This window comes from Oryx dammah, unplaced genomic scaffold (genome assembly GCF_014754425.2).
Source record: "Oryx dammah isolate SB20612 unplaced genomic scaffold, SCBI_Odam_1.1 HiC_scaffold_9, whole genome shotgun sequence".
Lineage (NCBI taxonomy): Eukaryota > Metazoa > Chordata > Mammalia > Artiodactyla > Bovidae > Oryx > Oryx dammah.
In genome coordinates, this window is record NW_024070193.1 from 9571732 (window position 1) to 9587357 (window position 15626).

Here is a 15626-nt window from a genome sequence, read left to right on the forward strand (position 1 = left end):
TGAGAATCAGTACTTTACACCAAGGACATAAAGGAAGGTATGAAGCCAATTACTAAAGAAGAGCTGCTTTCAAGCTTTCTGGTCTCAGGACCCTTTTAAAAAATGACTGAAGACCCCAAAAAGCTTTTCTATAGATAGCAATATTTACTACATTAGAAATTAAAACTAGGAAACTTAGAAAAATATTAATTCACTAAAAATTACCATATAAACCAATATAAATGTCAACATAAATCATAAATTCTTATGAAGAATAACTATTTGCCAAAACAAAAATTTATAATAAGAGTTGCATAAAATTTTCCATCTTTGCAGATCTCTTTAATAGCTGACTTAATTGAAGACAGCTAGACTCTTTGTATTTGCTTTTGCAACCTGTTGTACACACGTCACACATGGCCTCTGCAAAACCCCACTGTACACTCATGAGAGAATGAGAGAGAAAAAGGCAAATAAACATCTTCATTTTATAACAATAACAGCCTTAACTTTAAGGAATCACTCTTAACACTATAAGAGCGATTAAAATTTCAGAGTGCTGCGAATTACCAGTCCCTGAATTACTCTTTAAGAATCACTGTTGTAGAGTTAAATACACAGTATGTTTTTTAACTATATTATTACTGGCTTAGAAACAAAATTTCAAAAATCTGGTTATTATCATTGAATTGTAGTTCATATTCTTAATGATTTTACTCTATCTCTTTACAATGACTTTTCTTAGAAAGCATTTATCAATATTCAATCTTCCAACAGAAACAAGTTAGCAAAGTACTAAGGAATTGGAACTGAAGGCATTTACCCAAATCAGAACAAACAGGTAAAAATAATCTGATGCTACTTTATATCCTAAGTAGTTAGAATTTAAAATTAAAAGAGTAAAAGTTAAAGCACTTTCTGACATTTCCTTACCAATGTCAACATACTGTATAGGGTATCAATTATATGTTTATAACCTTTACCCACTAAGAATCATGTCAATAAAAAATTAAATATTACTTGTAATACCTTTCATATCTTTATTTATATAAAAATATAACTTTTTACCTGATTAGGTAATTACTATAGAGTCACTGCAGAGGGTGACTGCAGCTATGAAATTAAAAGACGCTTGCTCCTTGGAAGAAAAGTTATGACCAACCTAGATAGCATATGCAAAAGCAGAGACATTACTTTGCCAACAAAGGTCCATGTAGTCAAGGCTATGGTTTTTCCAGTGGTCATGTATGGATGTGAGAGTAGAACTATAAAGAAAGCTGAGCGCCAAAGAATTGATGCTTTTGAACTGTAGTGTTGGAGAAGACTCCTGAGATTCCCTTGGACTGCAAGGAGATTCAACCAGTCCATCCTAAAGGAAATCAGCCCTGAATATTCATTGGAAGGACCAATGCTAAAGCTGAAACTCCAATACTCTGGCCACTTGATGCAAAGAACTGACTCATTTGAAAAGACCCTGATGCTGGGAAAGATTGAAAGTGGGAGGATGAGATGGTTAGATGGCATCACCGACTCAATGGACACGAGTTTGAGTAAACTCCGGGAGTTGGCAATGGACAGGGAAGCCTGGAGTGCTGCAGTCCATGGGGTCTCAAAGAGTCGGACACGACTGAGCGACTGAACTGAACTGTACAGAGTCACAGTGAAAATCTGTAAAGTCAGTGAAGTAAAAAAAGTTTCTTAAATTTTACTTGAACTTATGAGGAAATGAAATTAAAACTGAAGGAATAGCTGAACTTTGAATATTTCTTCACATTAAGAAGCTCTGACAAGATTCCTCCTAAAAAAAAAAAGACAAAAATCTAAGACAGACATTCAGAGCTGATACTGTCTTTATTAACTGTTTAATTTTCAAGGTAGGTAAACTCTCAGAAAACAGACAGACTGAAACCTTAACAAAAACTTAAAGAGAAAAAAAAAAGGCAGTTTGAAACTTAAGCCTAGATTTGAAGTGATTCTAAAGAAACACAAAAAGAAAAAAGGCCATCTCAAAGATATGCATGTACTAGGAAAGGGATGTATTGATGGGGGAGAAGGACATTTCTGGAGAAGGTGAATTTGGTTTTATTGTTTTAAAAAGCATTGTTTCTTACCTTCTATCAACCCCTCATATATCACACTGTATTTCAGTTCCCTTCACATCTGAATCTGTACTTCTCATTCAGCAACCCCCACCACCTTTCCCAGAGTTTTCTAATTGCTCTTCTTCCTCTCTGTTGATCAGAAGAGATACACTTTATTATCCATCTGGGCTTTTGATGACATAGTATGTACAATGCTAATTACTTTCTTCTTGAGCATTCTGACTTCCTATTTCAACCGGGACAGACTGCATTCTAGGTCTTCTGTACAGACTTAAGATTTAGATTTCAATTCTGAGCTGGTTCTGTTTCTTTTATTCTCATGACTTTTTTAAAAATTTATTTTTTAATTGAAGGAATAATTGCTTTATAGAATTTTGTTGGTTTCTGCCAGACATCAACATCTCATGACTTCTTTCCTAGATTTTTTTTTTTTGATTGAGCATATTAAGTTTTTCAGATATGTCTGAATGTGGTCTTCAGATTAGCATCAGCACCAACCTGGAATTCGTTAGAAATGCACATTTTCTGGAAATGACAAACCTGCTGGAGAGCTATCTGCATTGCCAAATTCACAGCAGCATTATTTACAATGGCCAAGACATGGAAACAATCTTAAGTGTCCACCAATACAATGAATATTATTCAGCCATAAAAAGGGGGGAAATGCTGTCATCTGTGACAACATGGATGAATGTGCTAAGTGAAATAAATCAGAGAGAAAAAGACAAATACCACATGATCTCATTTATATATTAAAAACCTAAAAAAAAAAAAAAAAAAAAAAAAACCCAACCAAACTCAGAAAAACAGATCAGATTTGTGGCTACTGAGGCAGAGGCAAAGACAAGAGGAATTGGATGAAGATGGTCAAAAGGTACACACTTCCTAGATAAGTAAGTACTAGGGATTTATTTATTTAGTTGGCTATACCAAGTCTTAGTTGCGGCATGCAGGATTAGTTCCCTGACCAGGGAAGGAACCCAGGCACCCTGAGTTGGAAGTACAGAGTCTTCACTGTTGGACCACCAGAGAAGTTCTGTTCTAGGGATATAATGTACTACATGGTTAACTAGTTAACACTGCTGGATAGTGAACGTGAAAGTTAAGAGAGTAAATCCTAAGTTCTCATTCAGTTCAGTTCAGTTGAGTCGCTCAGTCGTGTCCGACTCTTTGCGACCCCATGAATCGCAGCACGCCAGGCCTCCCTGTCCATCACCAACTCCCGGAGTTCACCCAGACTCGCGTCCATCGAGTCAGTGATGCCATCCAGCCATCTCATCCTCTGTTGTCCCCTTCTCCTCCTGCCCCCAATCCCTCCCAGCATCAGAGTTTTTTCCAATGAGTCAACTCTTTGCACGAGGTGGCCAATGTCCTGGAGTTTCAGCTTTAGCATCATTCCTTCCAAAGAAATCCGAGGGCTGATCTCCTTCAGAATGGACTGGCTGGATCTCCTTGCAGTCCAAGGGACTCTCAGTTCTCCAACACCACAGTTCAAAAGCATCAATTCTTCGGCGCTCAGCTTTCTTCACAGTCCAACTTTCACATCCATACACGACCACTGGAAAAACCATAGCCTTGACCAGACGGACCTTTGTTGGCAAACTAATGTCTCTACTTTTGAATATGCTATCTAGGTTGGTCATAACTTTCCTTCCAAGGAGTAAGTTTTAGTCTTTTAATTTCATGGCTGCAGTCATCATCTGCAGTGATTTTGGAGCCCCCAAAAATAAAGTCTGACACCTACTGTTTCCCCATCTATTTCCCATGAAGTGATGGGACTGGATGCCATGATCTTTGTTTTCTGAATGTTGAGCTTTAAGCCAACTCTTTCACTCTCCACTTTCACTTTCATCAAGAGGCTTTTTAGTTCCTCTTCACTTTCTGCCATAAGGGTGGTGTCATCTGCATATCTGAGGTTGATATTTCTCCCGGCAATCTTGATTCCAGCTTGTGCTTCTTCCAGCCCAGTGTTTCTCATGATGTACTCTGCATATAAGTTAAATAAGCAGGGTGACAATATATAGCCTTAACATACTCCTTTTCCTATTTGGAACCAGTGTGTTGTTCCATGTCCAGTTCTAACTGTTGCTTCCTGACCTGCATATAGGCTTTTCAAGAGGCAGGTCAGGTGGTCTGATATTACCATCTCTTTTAGAATTTTCCACAGTGTATTCTGAGGAAAAAATGTTTCTTCCTTACTCTGTATATGAGATGATAGATGTTGACTAAACTTATTGTGGTCACCATTTCACGATATATATAAATGAAATAATTGAGCTGTACACCTTAAACTTATACATTGCTGTAAGTCAACTATATCTCAATAAAACTGGGGGACAGGGGGATATAAATTCTCAGCAGTGACCCCAGACCAGCTGAATTTGAAGTGGGAGAAGGATGGCCATTTCTGTTTTAAGAAACCCTCCAGGTGATTCTAATATACCCTGAAGTTTGATAACCAATAGTGTAAAAGTTTTATTGGACCTCACTAACTTAGGTTCTTAATCTGTTGGCAGATGAATAATCTATTTCCTTTTCCTCAGTGTCATTCAGAACCTAAGTAATACAGAGCTCAACACAACATAAGGACTAAGTATTCCAACTAAAAAGCAATGAGAAAAACCACAAAGTAACACATGTATTACCCTGCTTAGGAATCTTTTCTTCCAATCACTGACACTAAAAACAGTTCATTATCTAACACCATTTTTTAGTATTTTTTGTTATGTTCTGTTTTTGGCTACTTTGAGTATAGAGCCAGTATTTTATGTATATAAGAATAAACCAGCTGAGTGTGCTGGGTCAATTTCAGAATTCCATCTCATAAACATTTTAAAAGTTACTTTCTTATTTCCACCAAAAAAAAAAAAAAAGAATAAACAATTCTTATCTCATATTTCCCTAAAGCTGCAGTTGTTACACATTTTTAGCAATCACTTAAAATGTGGTTAGTCCAAATTACAATGTGCTCACAAGTGCAAAACACAAAAAGATTTCAAAGATTTGTGCCAAAAAATGGTAAAATAACTCAACAATATACAACTTGAGTAATGCTGAAATAATATATTAGTTTAAATAAAATGTGATTTTAGTTTTTTAAACGTGATTTTAAAAAGTCAATTTCACCTCATTCTTCCCTCTTTTTCCATTTAGAATTTTTTTCTTGAAATATAGTTGATATAAATCTTTCCCCTCTTGTATAAAAGAGGCTACTAAAAATTTTGGAGAAGGAAATGGCAACCCACTCCAGTACTCCTGCCTGGAGAATTCCACAGATAGAGGAGCCTGACAGGCTACAGTCCATGGGGTTGAAAAGAGTCAAATACAACTGAACAACTAACACATACACACACTAAAAATTTTAGAATAACAAATGTGACCTAATTTCAATTTCATCCTCTGAGACTCACTGAGGAGGGACTCAGGAGAGGACAGTGCTCAGTGTGCCAGAAGAGATCCCACTAAGTAAGGAATCACTGCACCTGGGATCCAAATACACCTGTGCCTTTTAACAACTAGTCTGCAAATCCTTGGCAGAACTTCACTGTTCAAAAAAATGCTCTTCTGAAAGTGGTAAAAATCTTTATCCAAATATCAAACATTTACCAAACTCTTATTATATAAATGAATAATCTACATATGGTGAGGGAAGAGATTTAAACATGGGTAAAAGGCTAAACATGCCCACTGACAGATAAATGGACAAAAATGCGATATATATATATTTATATATATATAAACACACACACACACCAGTATTACTCAGTCATTACAAAGAATGAAATAATGCCATTTGCAGCAACATGGATGGACCCAGAAATTACCATACTAAGTGAAGTAAGTTAGAGAAAGACAAATATCGTATATCACTTCTATGTGGAATCTAAAAATATGACACGAACTTATGTGCAAAACAGAAACAGACTCACAGATATAAAGAACAGACTTGTGGTTGCCAAGGGGGAGGAGGGGTGGAAGAGGCAAGTACTGGGAGTTTGGAATTAGCAAGATGTAAACTATTGTATCGGAGAAGGCAATGGCACCCCACTCCAGTACTCTTGCCTGGAGAATCCCATGGACGGAGGAGCCTGGAAGGCTGCAGTCCATGGGGTTGCACAGAGTCGGACACGACTGAGCGACTTCACTTTCCCTTTTCACTTTCATACATTGGAGAAGGAAATGGCAACACACTCCAGTGTTCTTGCCTGGAGCATCCCAGGGACAGGGGAGCCTGGTGGGCTGCCGTCTCTGGGGTCGCACAGAGTTGGACACGACTGAAATGACAGCAGCAGCAAACTATTATATGTAGGATGGATAAACAAGGTCCTACTGGACAGCAGAGGGAACTATATTCAATGTCCCATGATAAACCATAATAGAAAAGAAAATATATATATATATATGTCTGTGTATGTGTAACTGTGTCACTCTGCTGTATAACAAAAACATAACATCATAAATCAACTATACTGCAATAAAATTAAAAAAGAAAAGACTGGACATGAAGGGCCAGAAAAGGGCAGCAATCAATGGCTCACCAATCTGAAGTGATGACCAGGATCTCAATCAGCTCACAAAGTGCCAGTGAGAGAGTAGCTGATTTTAGTCCTATTTTTGGCTGCAGAATACATTCTGACTTCTGCCTCCCCCAGGCAGAAGCTGGAATCACTCTTTCAACGTCTCCCGCAGCTAGAGTGCAGGCCTGTGACCAAGACTTCCCAATTTAGACACTGCATGACATTTGGACTCAGAAAGGAGCAACATGAGGCAGCAGGAACTACAACCTCCATTTTCTGGTGAGACCAGAGGTCTGTGGCAGAAATGGAACAGAATGGCATAAATCCCAACAAGAGACCATTGTAGGACAAGGACCTGTGCCCAAGAGTGTGGCTGCACGTCTTTGGCAAAGGCAGCCAGCATGTGACCCGAGTCCTTTCCTGGCCGTGCAGCCTCCAAAATCCATTCTCTGACCCTCCTATAAATTTCCTGAGCTAACTACTACCCTTTAGCCAATTCTTCTGAGTAAACTAGCAGGAGGGAGGTGGGGAACTAATTGCCTGATACTTGTAACTAAAAGTCAAAACTCAAGATGGATACAGAAAATATAACAAGTTGGAAATTTTAAAACAGTGTTTACCTTAGGAGAGGAGGATGTGCACAGCGGTACTAGAGATCTGAACTGCACCTGCAATATTTTATGTCTTAAAAAAAATAAAAAGGCAAACTGCCAACACAGCAGGAATACTTGTTATAAAGATTTGTCTAGATACTTTTCAAATGTCTGAAAAGCAACTAGGGCCCTAGGTAGGAATGGAACTAATGAGGAGAGCAAGAAGAAAAAACAACAGTCATGAAGTCATGAAGTCGCTCAGTCGTGACCGACTCTTTGCGATCCCATAGACTGTAGCCTACCTGGCTCCTCCATCCATGGGATTTTCCAGACATAGTACTGGAGTGGACTGCCATTTCCTTCTCCAGGGGATCCTCCCAACCCAGGGCTTGAACCCGGGTCTCCCGCATTGTAGACAGACGCTTTACAGTCTGAGCCACCAGGGAAGTCCCCAAAACAACAGTAGCTATGATTTATTTATTGAAGGCTTACTATGTGCCAGGCGGTATACTTAAGACATAGCATTTTATGTAATCCTTAAAATAGCTACAACATAAATTATTTTATTTCCATGATGTAGATAAGGAAATGGACTCAAAGAGGTTAAATCACCTGCCTCTGACCACATATCTAAGGAATCAGAGGAGGATCAAACTCATGTTTGTCTGAGAGCCAAGCCTGGCTCGTAATTACCTTCCTCCTCACCCTCAGCAACTCTACACGGTGGTGAGGGGTTGCTGCTGCTAAGTCACTTCAGTCGTGTCCGACTCTGTGTGACCCCATAGACGGCGGCCCACCAGGCTCCCCCGTCCCTGGGATTCTCCAGGCAAGAACACTGGAATGGGTTGCCATTTCCTTCTCCAACGCATGAAAGTGGAAAGTGAAAGTAAAGTCGCTCAGTCCGACCCTCAGTGACCCCATGGACTGCAGCCTTCCAGGCTCCTCCGTCCATGGGATTTTCCAGACAAGAGTACTGGAGTGGGGTGCCATTGCCTTCTCCGGGTGAGGGGTTAGGGACTGACTATACCAGCACAGAGGGAATGTGTAACAGCAAAAGAGGAAGAGGGAAAGAAGTCGAGATGACAAATGAGGAAGAGCTGCACTGTGATCTATGAACCTTGAGATCTTTACTTTTAACAACGAAAGAGTCAAGTGCCGAGAAATCCCCTTCCTCAAAGCATCCTTCATTGAGCAGGACCAGACTGAACCAGCCTTATTTGAAGCCTCAGTTCCTGCCCTGGAGAAATGCAGGGAAGAAACAAGCAATTCTGTGGGTGCTAAGTAGAATCAGACTCCTAGAATTCACCAGTGGGTCTTCTCTCTGGCACACAGATTTAACTCCATGTGGACGCTTCAGGAAGTACCCAACTCAAGAAGGTTCTTGACCGTGAAGTTCCAAATGAACCATTTTCACCTAGCTCAGGCAGACCTATCCACAACAAGAAACTTAAACCTTTCCTAGTATTGTACAAACTGTTAAGGTATTTACATGAGAGCCCTACCTTTTGCCTTCAGATAGTACCGCCCTGTCTTTTTTTTTTTCCCACCCTGTCTTAAATAAACATATGCTACTTGATATAATGAGAAATAACAACTTTTGGTCTTTTCTCTGATTCCTCGTCAGAGCTCCGAAGACCTTCGTAATTTTCGAAGTGATAATATAAATGCTAGGACCATGTTATGTTCTAATGAGGTGACTCTTGGTGGGTTCCTGGATGAGGGCTCACCTCAAAGACCAAGCTATGACTAGAAACTTGATACTTTCAGCCCCACCCCTCTTTCTCTGGAAAGGGAAGAGGGGCTAGAAATTGAGTTACTAATCGATCATACCTACATGATGCAGCCTCCATAAAATCCCCAAAGTAAGAGGTTTAGGGAGCTCCTGGGTTGGTGAATATATCCATGTACCGAGAAGGTGGTACACCCCACCTCCATGACGAAGGAACCGCCTGTGTTCACAACCCTTCAGAACCTTGCCCTATGTGTATCTTTATCTGGCTGTTCATCCATATCCTTAATCATTTCTTTAATTATATAATAAACTGGTAAATGTGTTTCCCTGACTTCTGTGAGCTGTTCCAGCAAATCATCTAACCCAAGGAGGGATAGTAAGAACCGCAATTTATAGCCAGTTAGTCAGAAGTACAGCTGAGATCATCTGAGACTGGCAACTCTGAACTGGGGGTGGGGGGCAGTTGTGTGAAACTGATCCCTTAACTTGTGGGGATCTGACACCAACTCCAAGCAAACAGTATCAGAACTGAACTGAATTATACGCAAGCCAGCTGGTGTGGAGAACTGGTCATTGTGGAGGAAACCACAAACACATTTGAGGGCCAAAAATGTTGAGTGTGGTAGGAGCAGAGACTAAACAGACACAGTGAGTTTTATTCTGACAGCTACTCTAATTAACCTTTGACACATACCTTTGTCTCCCATCAATTCACTAGATCTATTCTAGGGATATAATTACTTTGTCAAATATTATGTGGCTGCTTCTAGACTGGAAAGATGAGAAATTTATGGGGGCAGAACAAACTCTCTAGGATGGTGACAGATGGTTTTTAAAAAGCAATCTAATTTTATCACTTTTTTTTTAAGGTAATCTAGAAAACTGCCTCTGCCCTCAAGGCAATAAATTGTTTTGAAATTTCAAATGACATTAATATAGGCATAATTTTACATTCTTATCAAAAGGGTTAGGTTGAGACACAATACTATGGGAGCAGTCTTAACGTTTGAACTGAAGGCAGGTCTGTTCAGCTCCGTGTTTCAGTGAACACGTCACCTCTCTAGTCTCATCCTTTCACTCAGTGCACTCTACCTACACAGCCACTCTGCTGTTTTTTCAAACGAGCAGGCTCCCACCTTAGCGCTTTCTGATCTGGAATGCTCTTTCCTCAGATAGCCATATGGCTCATTCACCAACTCTCTTTGGTCTTAACTCAAATGTCACCAGTATAGTAAGGCTCACCCTGGCCACCTGCATCTGCTCTGTTTTTCTCTTTTTCATTTATCACTATATAACAAAATTTTTTAAATCTTATGTATCATCTTACCCCTCCCAGCTATAATATATGTTCCACAAGGTCAGGAAGCTTCGTCTTGTTCAATGTTGTCCCTAAGCATCTAGCAAAGGGCTTTACACATAAACACAAATACATGGAGGTGTCTAGGAAAGAGAAGAAAAGGTTAAAAAACCACAGTCCTACACAAATTCAAAGCAAAATATTCCCAAGCAACACCTTTTTTAAAAAATTACAAAGAAGTTCATGTTTAATCAAATAATTTAATAATTCAAATAATCAAATAATTTAATAATTCAAAAACTCTTTTTTAGTCTCCTACCCCTTCAATTCCGCTCAGGCTTTATTACTACTATTTAAGAACCACCACATTCTACATATGTTAAAAGCCAGTGATACTAAACTGCTTATAACACTCTACAATCTGTTAAACATCCCACTTTGTCAACATACACAGATCCACCTCATTCTTCTGGCTACACAGAACAATATACTACAGATGTATCATTATTTCCCATTTCCTTTACTGAAAGTGACTTGTTCCCAGTATCACTACTATAAGTAATGCAGTACTGAATATCCTTATACATACATTTACCTGTGAACACAAATGTAAGGCCAAAGGTATGCATACTTAATACATTTGACAAGTATTGCCAAATTAACTGTCAAGAAAACCCCACTAATTTATCATACCTCTCATACCCTGCTGCCCTGGGTAAACACTTTATACTTTAAAGAAAGAATATATAAACCTATAAAAGAGATCAAAAAACCAAAATGTATATAAATTAATTTTATAATTGCTAGGCCCATATTTGAGCCTGCTGTCACTCAGAAAGAAAATGTTTTTTCAGTATTACATAAAGTTGTATCTTTAGTCATATATTTATGCAAATCATCTTTTTTTTTTTTTTTTAAAGAAACAAGTTTTTAATCATATTTAAGACACTTGGTTTTTTTTTGGCTGCACTGCATAGCGTGTGGGATCTTAATTTCCTGACCAGGGATTGAACTCAGGCCCTTGGCAGTGAAAGTTCAGAGTCCCTAACCACTGGACCTCTAGGGAATCTCTAAAAGGTCATTTTTAATTTTAAATATGGGGGGAAATACTGCTACTGCACATATCATATACCACAAACCATATCTCAGCAACTTGTACAGCAGAAATTTATAGTAAGATTTTTAGGACTACTTGAATAAACAAAAACAAAAAAACCTTCAAATAGAAAAAAAAATTTTTTAAGGAAAAAATTAGGTTTACTCTACCTACACAAATAACTTGAATTAAAATCAATGACCTGTGTGAGAAAGGAAACCATACATAAAACGTAGCCTAACAAGTTAGCCAAAATGTAGATACACAGAAAAAAAATATGATTTTTACCAAAAGAGCATTAATAATTATTACTCAATTATTATATCAACTGCTGATCAAGCTAAGATTCCATGAGCTGTATATACAATTAATTTTTATGCAGGAGTTCCCCGAGACCTCAGAATTAGTTCAAAGATTCTTTCAGGGTAAAAAAAGATTGAGAAAAGCTATTTTAAGAGTTTACTTTCTTCCTTAGGAAGGCTTTTCACAACCTAAAAATCACAAAAACTTTCTATACTGCCTTTTCATAATTCATTGCTTTCTTTTTATCTGACTCTTTAACCCACCTGGACCTAATTTCTATTATGAAAGATATCCAACTTTATTTCCAAAACAGGAGGAGATGCCTTACTCTACTAATAGAATATATCTTTTCCTCACTGATCAGTAGAGCCACTTTCATCCTATACCTGGTATCTACTCATTATGTATACTGACATATAAATGTGCTTTGAAGTCCTTGGTGAAGTTCCAGCTTCTCAGATTAGGGGACCCTAAGAACTGCTCTATCTTTCGTAAAAGTTTCTCTCCTACATGAATTCCTCTATCACCTGATGCTGTTTGCTTCCTCTCTTGTGGCAATTTCTTAGATTTAGTGGATTAAAAAAAAAATCATTCCCTATTATTTTTATTGAAGTATAGCTACTATATAATTTTATAAGATACAGGTGTACAATATAGTGACTCACAATTTCTAAAAGTTAAGTTTTAGTGGGATTTTTGATGGCATTTTTTTTTCCAGCACGGATAGAAAAAAAATTTTTTAAGCGTCTTTGTAGTCACTAAGAATGGGAAAATCTGAGTCCATGATATTGGAACCTATTTCATGGATTTATTACTGTATTTCTTTGTCCATTTACAAGAGGTTTGGGTTACAGTGATGATGCTAATAGGTGATCTCAATTAGCCATCTTGAATATAAAGTCTCAAAAAACACTTTAAAGTCAAATTCCAAACTATTTTAATCTTATGAAAAAGATCCAAGCTGTAAATAACACAATACTTTTTTTTAGAATAATTTCTTAAACCACAAAGTCAGCCTTCTCTTTATACTTTTCCTGTACCCTTCCCTTCTCATAAAGATCAGAATTAACAACTTCATCCCTCCACATGCCTGATGTTTTCCTGCTATTTCATTCAGTCTTACTGAATGGTATTATCCCTACCAACACATGAAAAAAACTAGAAGTAAGAAGATTAAGATCATATCAACAAATAAGAGGTCAGGTCAAATTTAAACCCAGGAACGCAACTCCAAAGCTCAGGTCCTTCCAATACACCCACTTACATTGCTAAGGAGAAAAGTCTTCTATCTTACCAAACACAGCTCTTCACACCCGGCCTCTTCATCATGTTTCACCTCCTTTCCTATTCTCTTGGTAGAAATCATCGAGGGCAAAGTGATATGTAATCACAGTAGATAATAGCAAGAAACCAGCATTTGTAACTGGAGGAGACCTTCAGTTTCACATGTGAAAGTGTTAGTCAGTTCACATAAGAACTCCGTAAGGAAGACAACTTGTATCTTCTCAGCAAATGTATTAAGTTTCTCCTTCTTCAGTAAGCTTATCAATTAGCACTATTTCTTGAGGCTTATATCAAATGCAGGTCTAGAAATCTACAGGTGACCTGAGTCATGGAACTATACAACTAAATGAAGCTCACTAAAATATAAGAGTCTTTCCACTAAAAAAAGAAAAAGTTTCAAATATCCTGCTTTTAGTAATGAGCTAAGATGAGCCCTCCTATATTCCTGATCGGCTCAGGGTGACACAGACAAGAAGGGAAGCTTTGGTCACACGCCGCTGGGACATATCCAAATCCAGTCCCAGAAGACCTCTTCACTTCTGTACCGCTCAATTCTCCAAAGCAAATGGCAAGGTCAGTTTACAGAAGTGCCAAATATTTTTAGTGTTAACGATGAAAGCCCTTGTGTAAAATAATATGTTTCAAAAAACAGAATATTCTTAATGAAAATAACCTCTGACATTTGTGTATAGGTGTGATGCTCTACTAACCAAAAACCTAATGGCAAACTCCATTCAACAGAATGCACCTCAACAGTGATTTCCCCTTTACCTGAACCTGCTGTGGCTGTTGAACCTGGATCTGCTGTTCTGGCTGGGTTTGAGGCTGAACACTCGTGGTGACTGGACAGGCAAGTTCAAGCAAAGACCCGGCCACTTCGGTGCTGTCTGTGTAAATGCAGTTCCCACCCTGCTGGTACACCATGGTAGTGGTGGCTGTCTGCTGGAACTCCTGAAGGGCTTCTGGCCCCTTAGAGGCTAGTGAGTCCAGAAATTCCTTCATCCTGTGTTGCGGGACAGACCGCGCCTTCACTCGGATGTACTCTTCAAAGGAGATGGTGTTCTCCAGAGAATTATTCATATTGCAGAGTCCTTAGGGTTCCTAGGAATAAAACAAATGAACAGAAGTCAAAACTATGCCATGGTTTTAACAAACTGAAGTGCACAGAGCAACCATTCTCCCATTGGAGTGGAATATTCAGGGCAGCCGCATACATGAGGAATCCGAAGTACAATTTTATTAAATAACCTTTTTTTTTCAATTACTGGCATCTGAAATTTGTTTCCATTAACATTTCTTAAATCAAACTATCATACTGAAAACAAAAAACAAAAGTATTTGTCACAGTACTGGATGAAATGGGCTGAAAACACACTCTCCACCCAGCACTTGGCCAGGCCAATCCCATCTTCTCTGCAGAATCAAGCACTAGACAGTGAAAGCCACAGACAACACTACTCTGCAACCATCAGAAGACTCCAAGGGAGGCAGGAGCTGGGATTCCTACCAATACGTTCCAGTTCCACTGCCAACTATGTTTCACACTGAAGGGACACATATGCCACCTAGCTGTGGCATGACCCTAGACACAAGGCATGAGTTCATCTCCTCCACTCCCCCAAACACCACAAAACCTCATTTTGCTATAAAGTGCTCACACTCTTTGTTGCATAGCTTACTGGTTAAGAGAATGGATTTTGGAGTCAAACTTCTTGGGTTTAAAACCCAGCTCAAACTCTCCTTTGCTGTGTTATCCTGGACAAGTCAGTTAACTTTGGTTTTGTCTATAAAAGAGGGATTAAAATAATATTTGCACCATAGACATGAGGATTAAATATGTGTAACGCACTTACAAAAGTACCTGACATACAGACAGTGCCATATAAATATTAACTAATACTATTTAAATATGTAGGAGAAGGAAGTTGAATGGTACCTTAAGTAACTAGGTCACTTCAAAAACTCAGAAATCAATTATGCAAGTTTTTCATCAGGGTGTTTACCTTAGGGTACAGGGGTGGATAACAGCCCTCAAGCAGCTGGGGGACAACCACGCAATCTATCCATGAATGCTGAGTGTCCTGTACTGCTGCTTTCATACCATTCTCTCGTGACCACTACCACCTCCAAAACAAAAGCAATGAAAGGATATCAAAGTAACATAAACCAAGTGAGTCTCTTTGCCCCAAAAAAAGACTCTCGGTCAATCTCAATGTCTGGAAAAGTGATTTGCTCCCTTGAGCCATCAGAATAGAAATATCAGTCTTTCACTGCCCAGATGCTGTCTTCTGTTAACAGACACAAAGTGGGTGGGTGATCTTCTCATTATTATCTTCCACTGGCTCTAAACTCTAGTAGACAAGACTGTATCCTGGTCCTCTCTGAATGGCTGACACATGTAGGTACTTATCTGTTGCATCTGGAATTCAATGTGGAACAAGAAGGATTATGACTCTTTGTTTCTGTAACATGTATAACTTACAATAATAAAATGTTATGCTTTTCCCTAGTAAATGGTTAATCTATACCTTGAAGGGAAAAAAAGAACACTATACATACAGGGCAAGAGACCAAAGGAAAAATATGATCCGTACTGCTATTAATTTCCTGACACTGGTAATACTTCTGTGGGACGCTGTTTAAGTATAGTATACAAATTATATTCAGGTACTTTCAAACAGAACAGATCTCAGCAACAAATCTTTTGTTATGAGGTCCATAAT

At 38.6% G+C, this 15626-nt stretch overlaps 1 protein-coding gene across 2 annotated transcripts in view; it reads right to left on the reverse strand.

Annotated features, from left to right (window-relative positions):
• Nucleotides 1-15626, reverse strand: part of QRICH1 (glutamine rich 1) — a 42681-nt gene that overhangs the window by 19157 nt on the left and 7898 nt on the right. For both annotated transcript variants that reach the window (XM_040246948.1, XM_040246947.1), the window contains exon 2: nt 13675-14004. In XM_040246948.1, the coding sequence (XP_040102882.1) occupies nt 13675-13983 (309 nt within the window). In that variant the 5' untranslated portion in view covers nt 13984-14004. The remainder of the gene's footprint in view (nt 1-13674; nt 14005-15626) is intronic.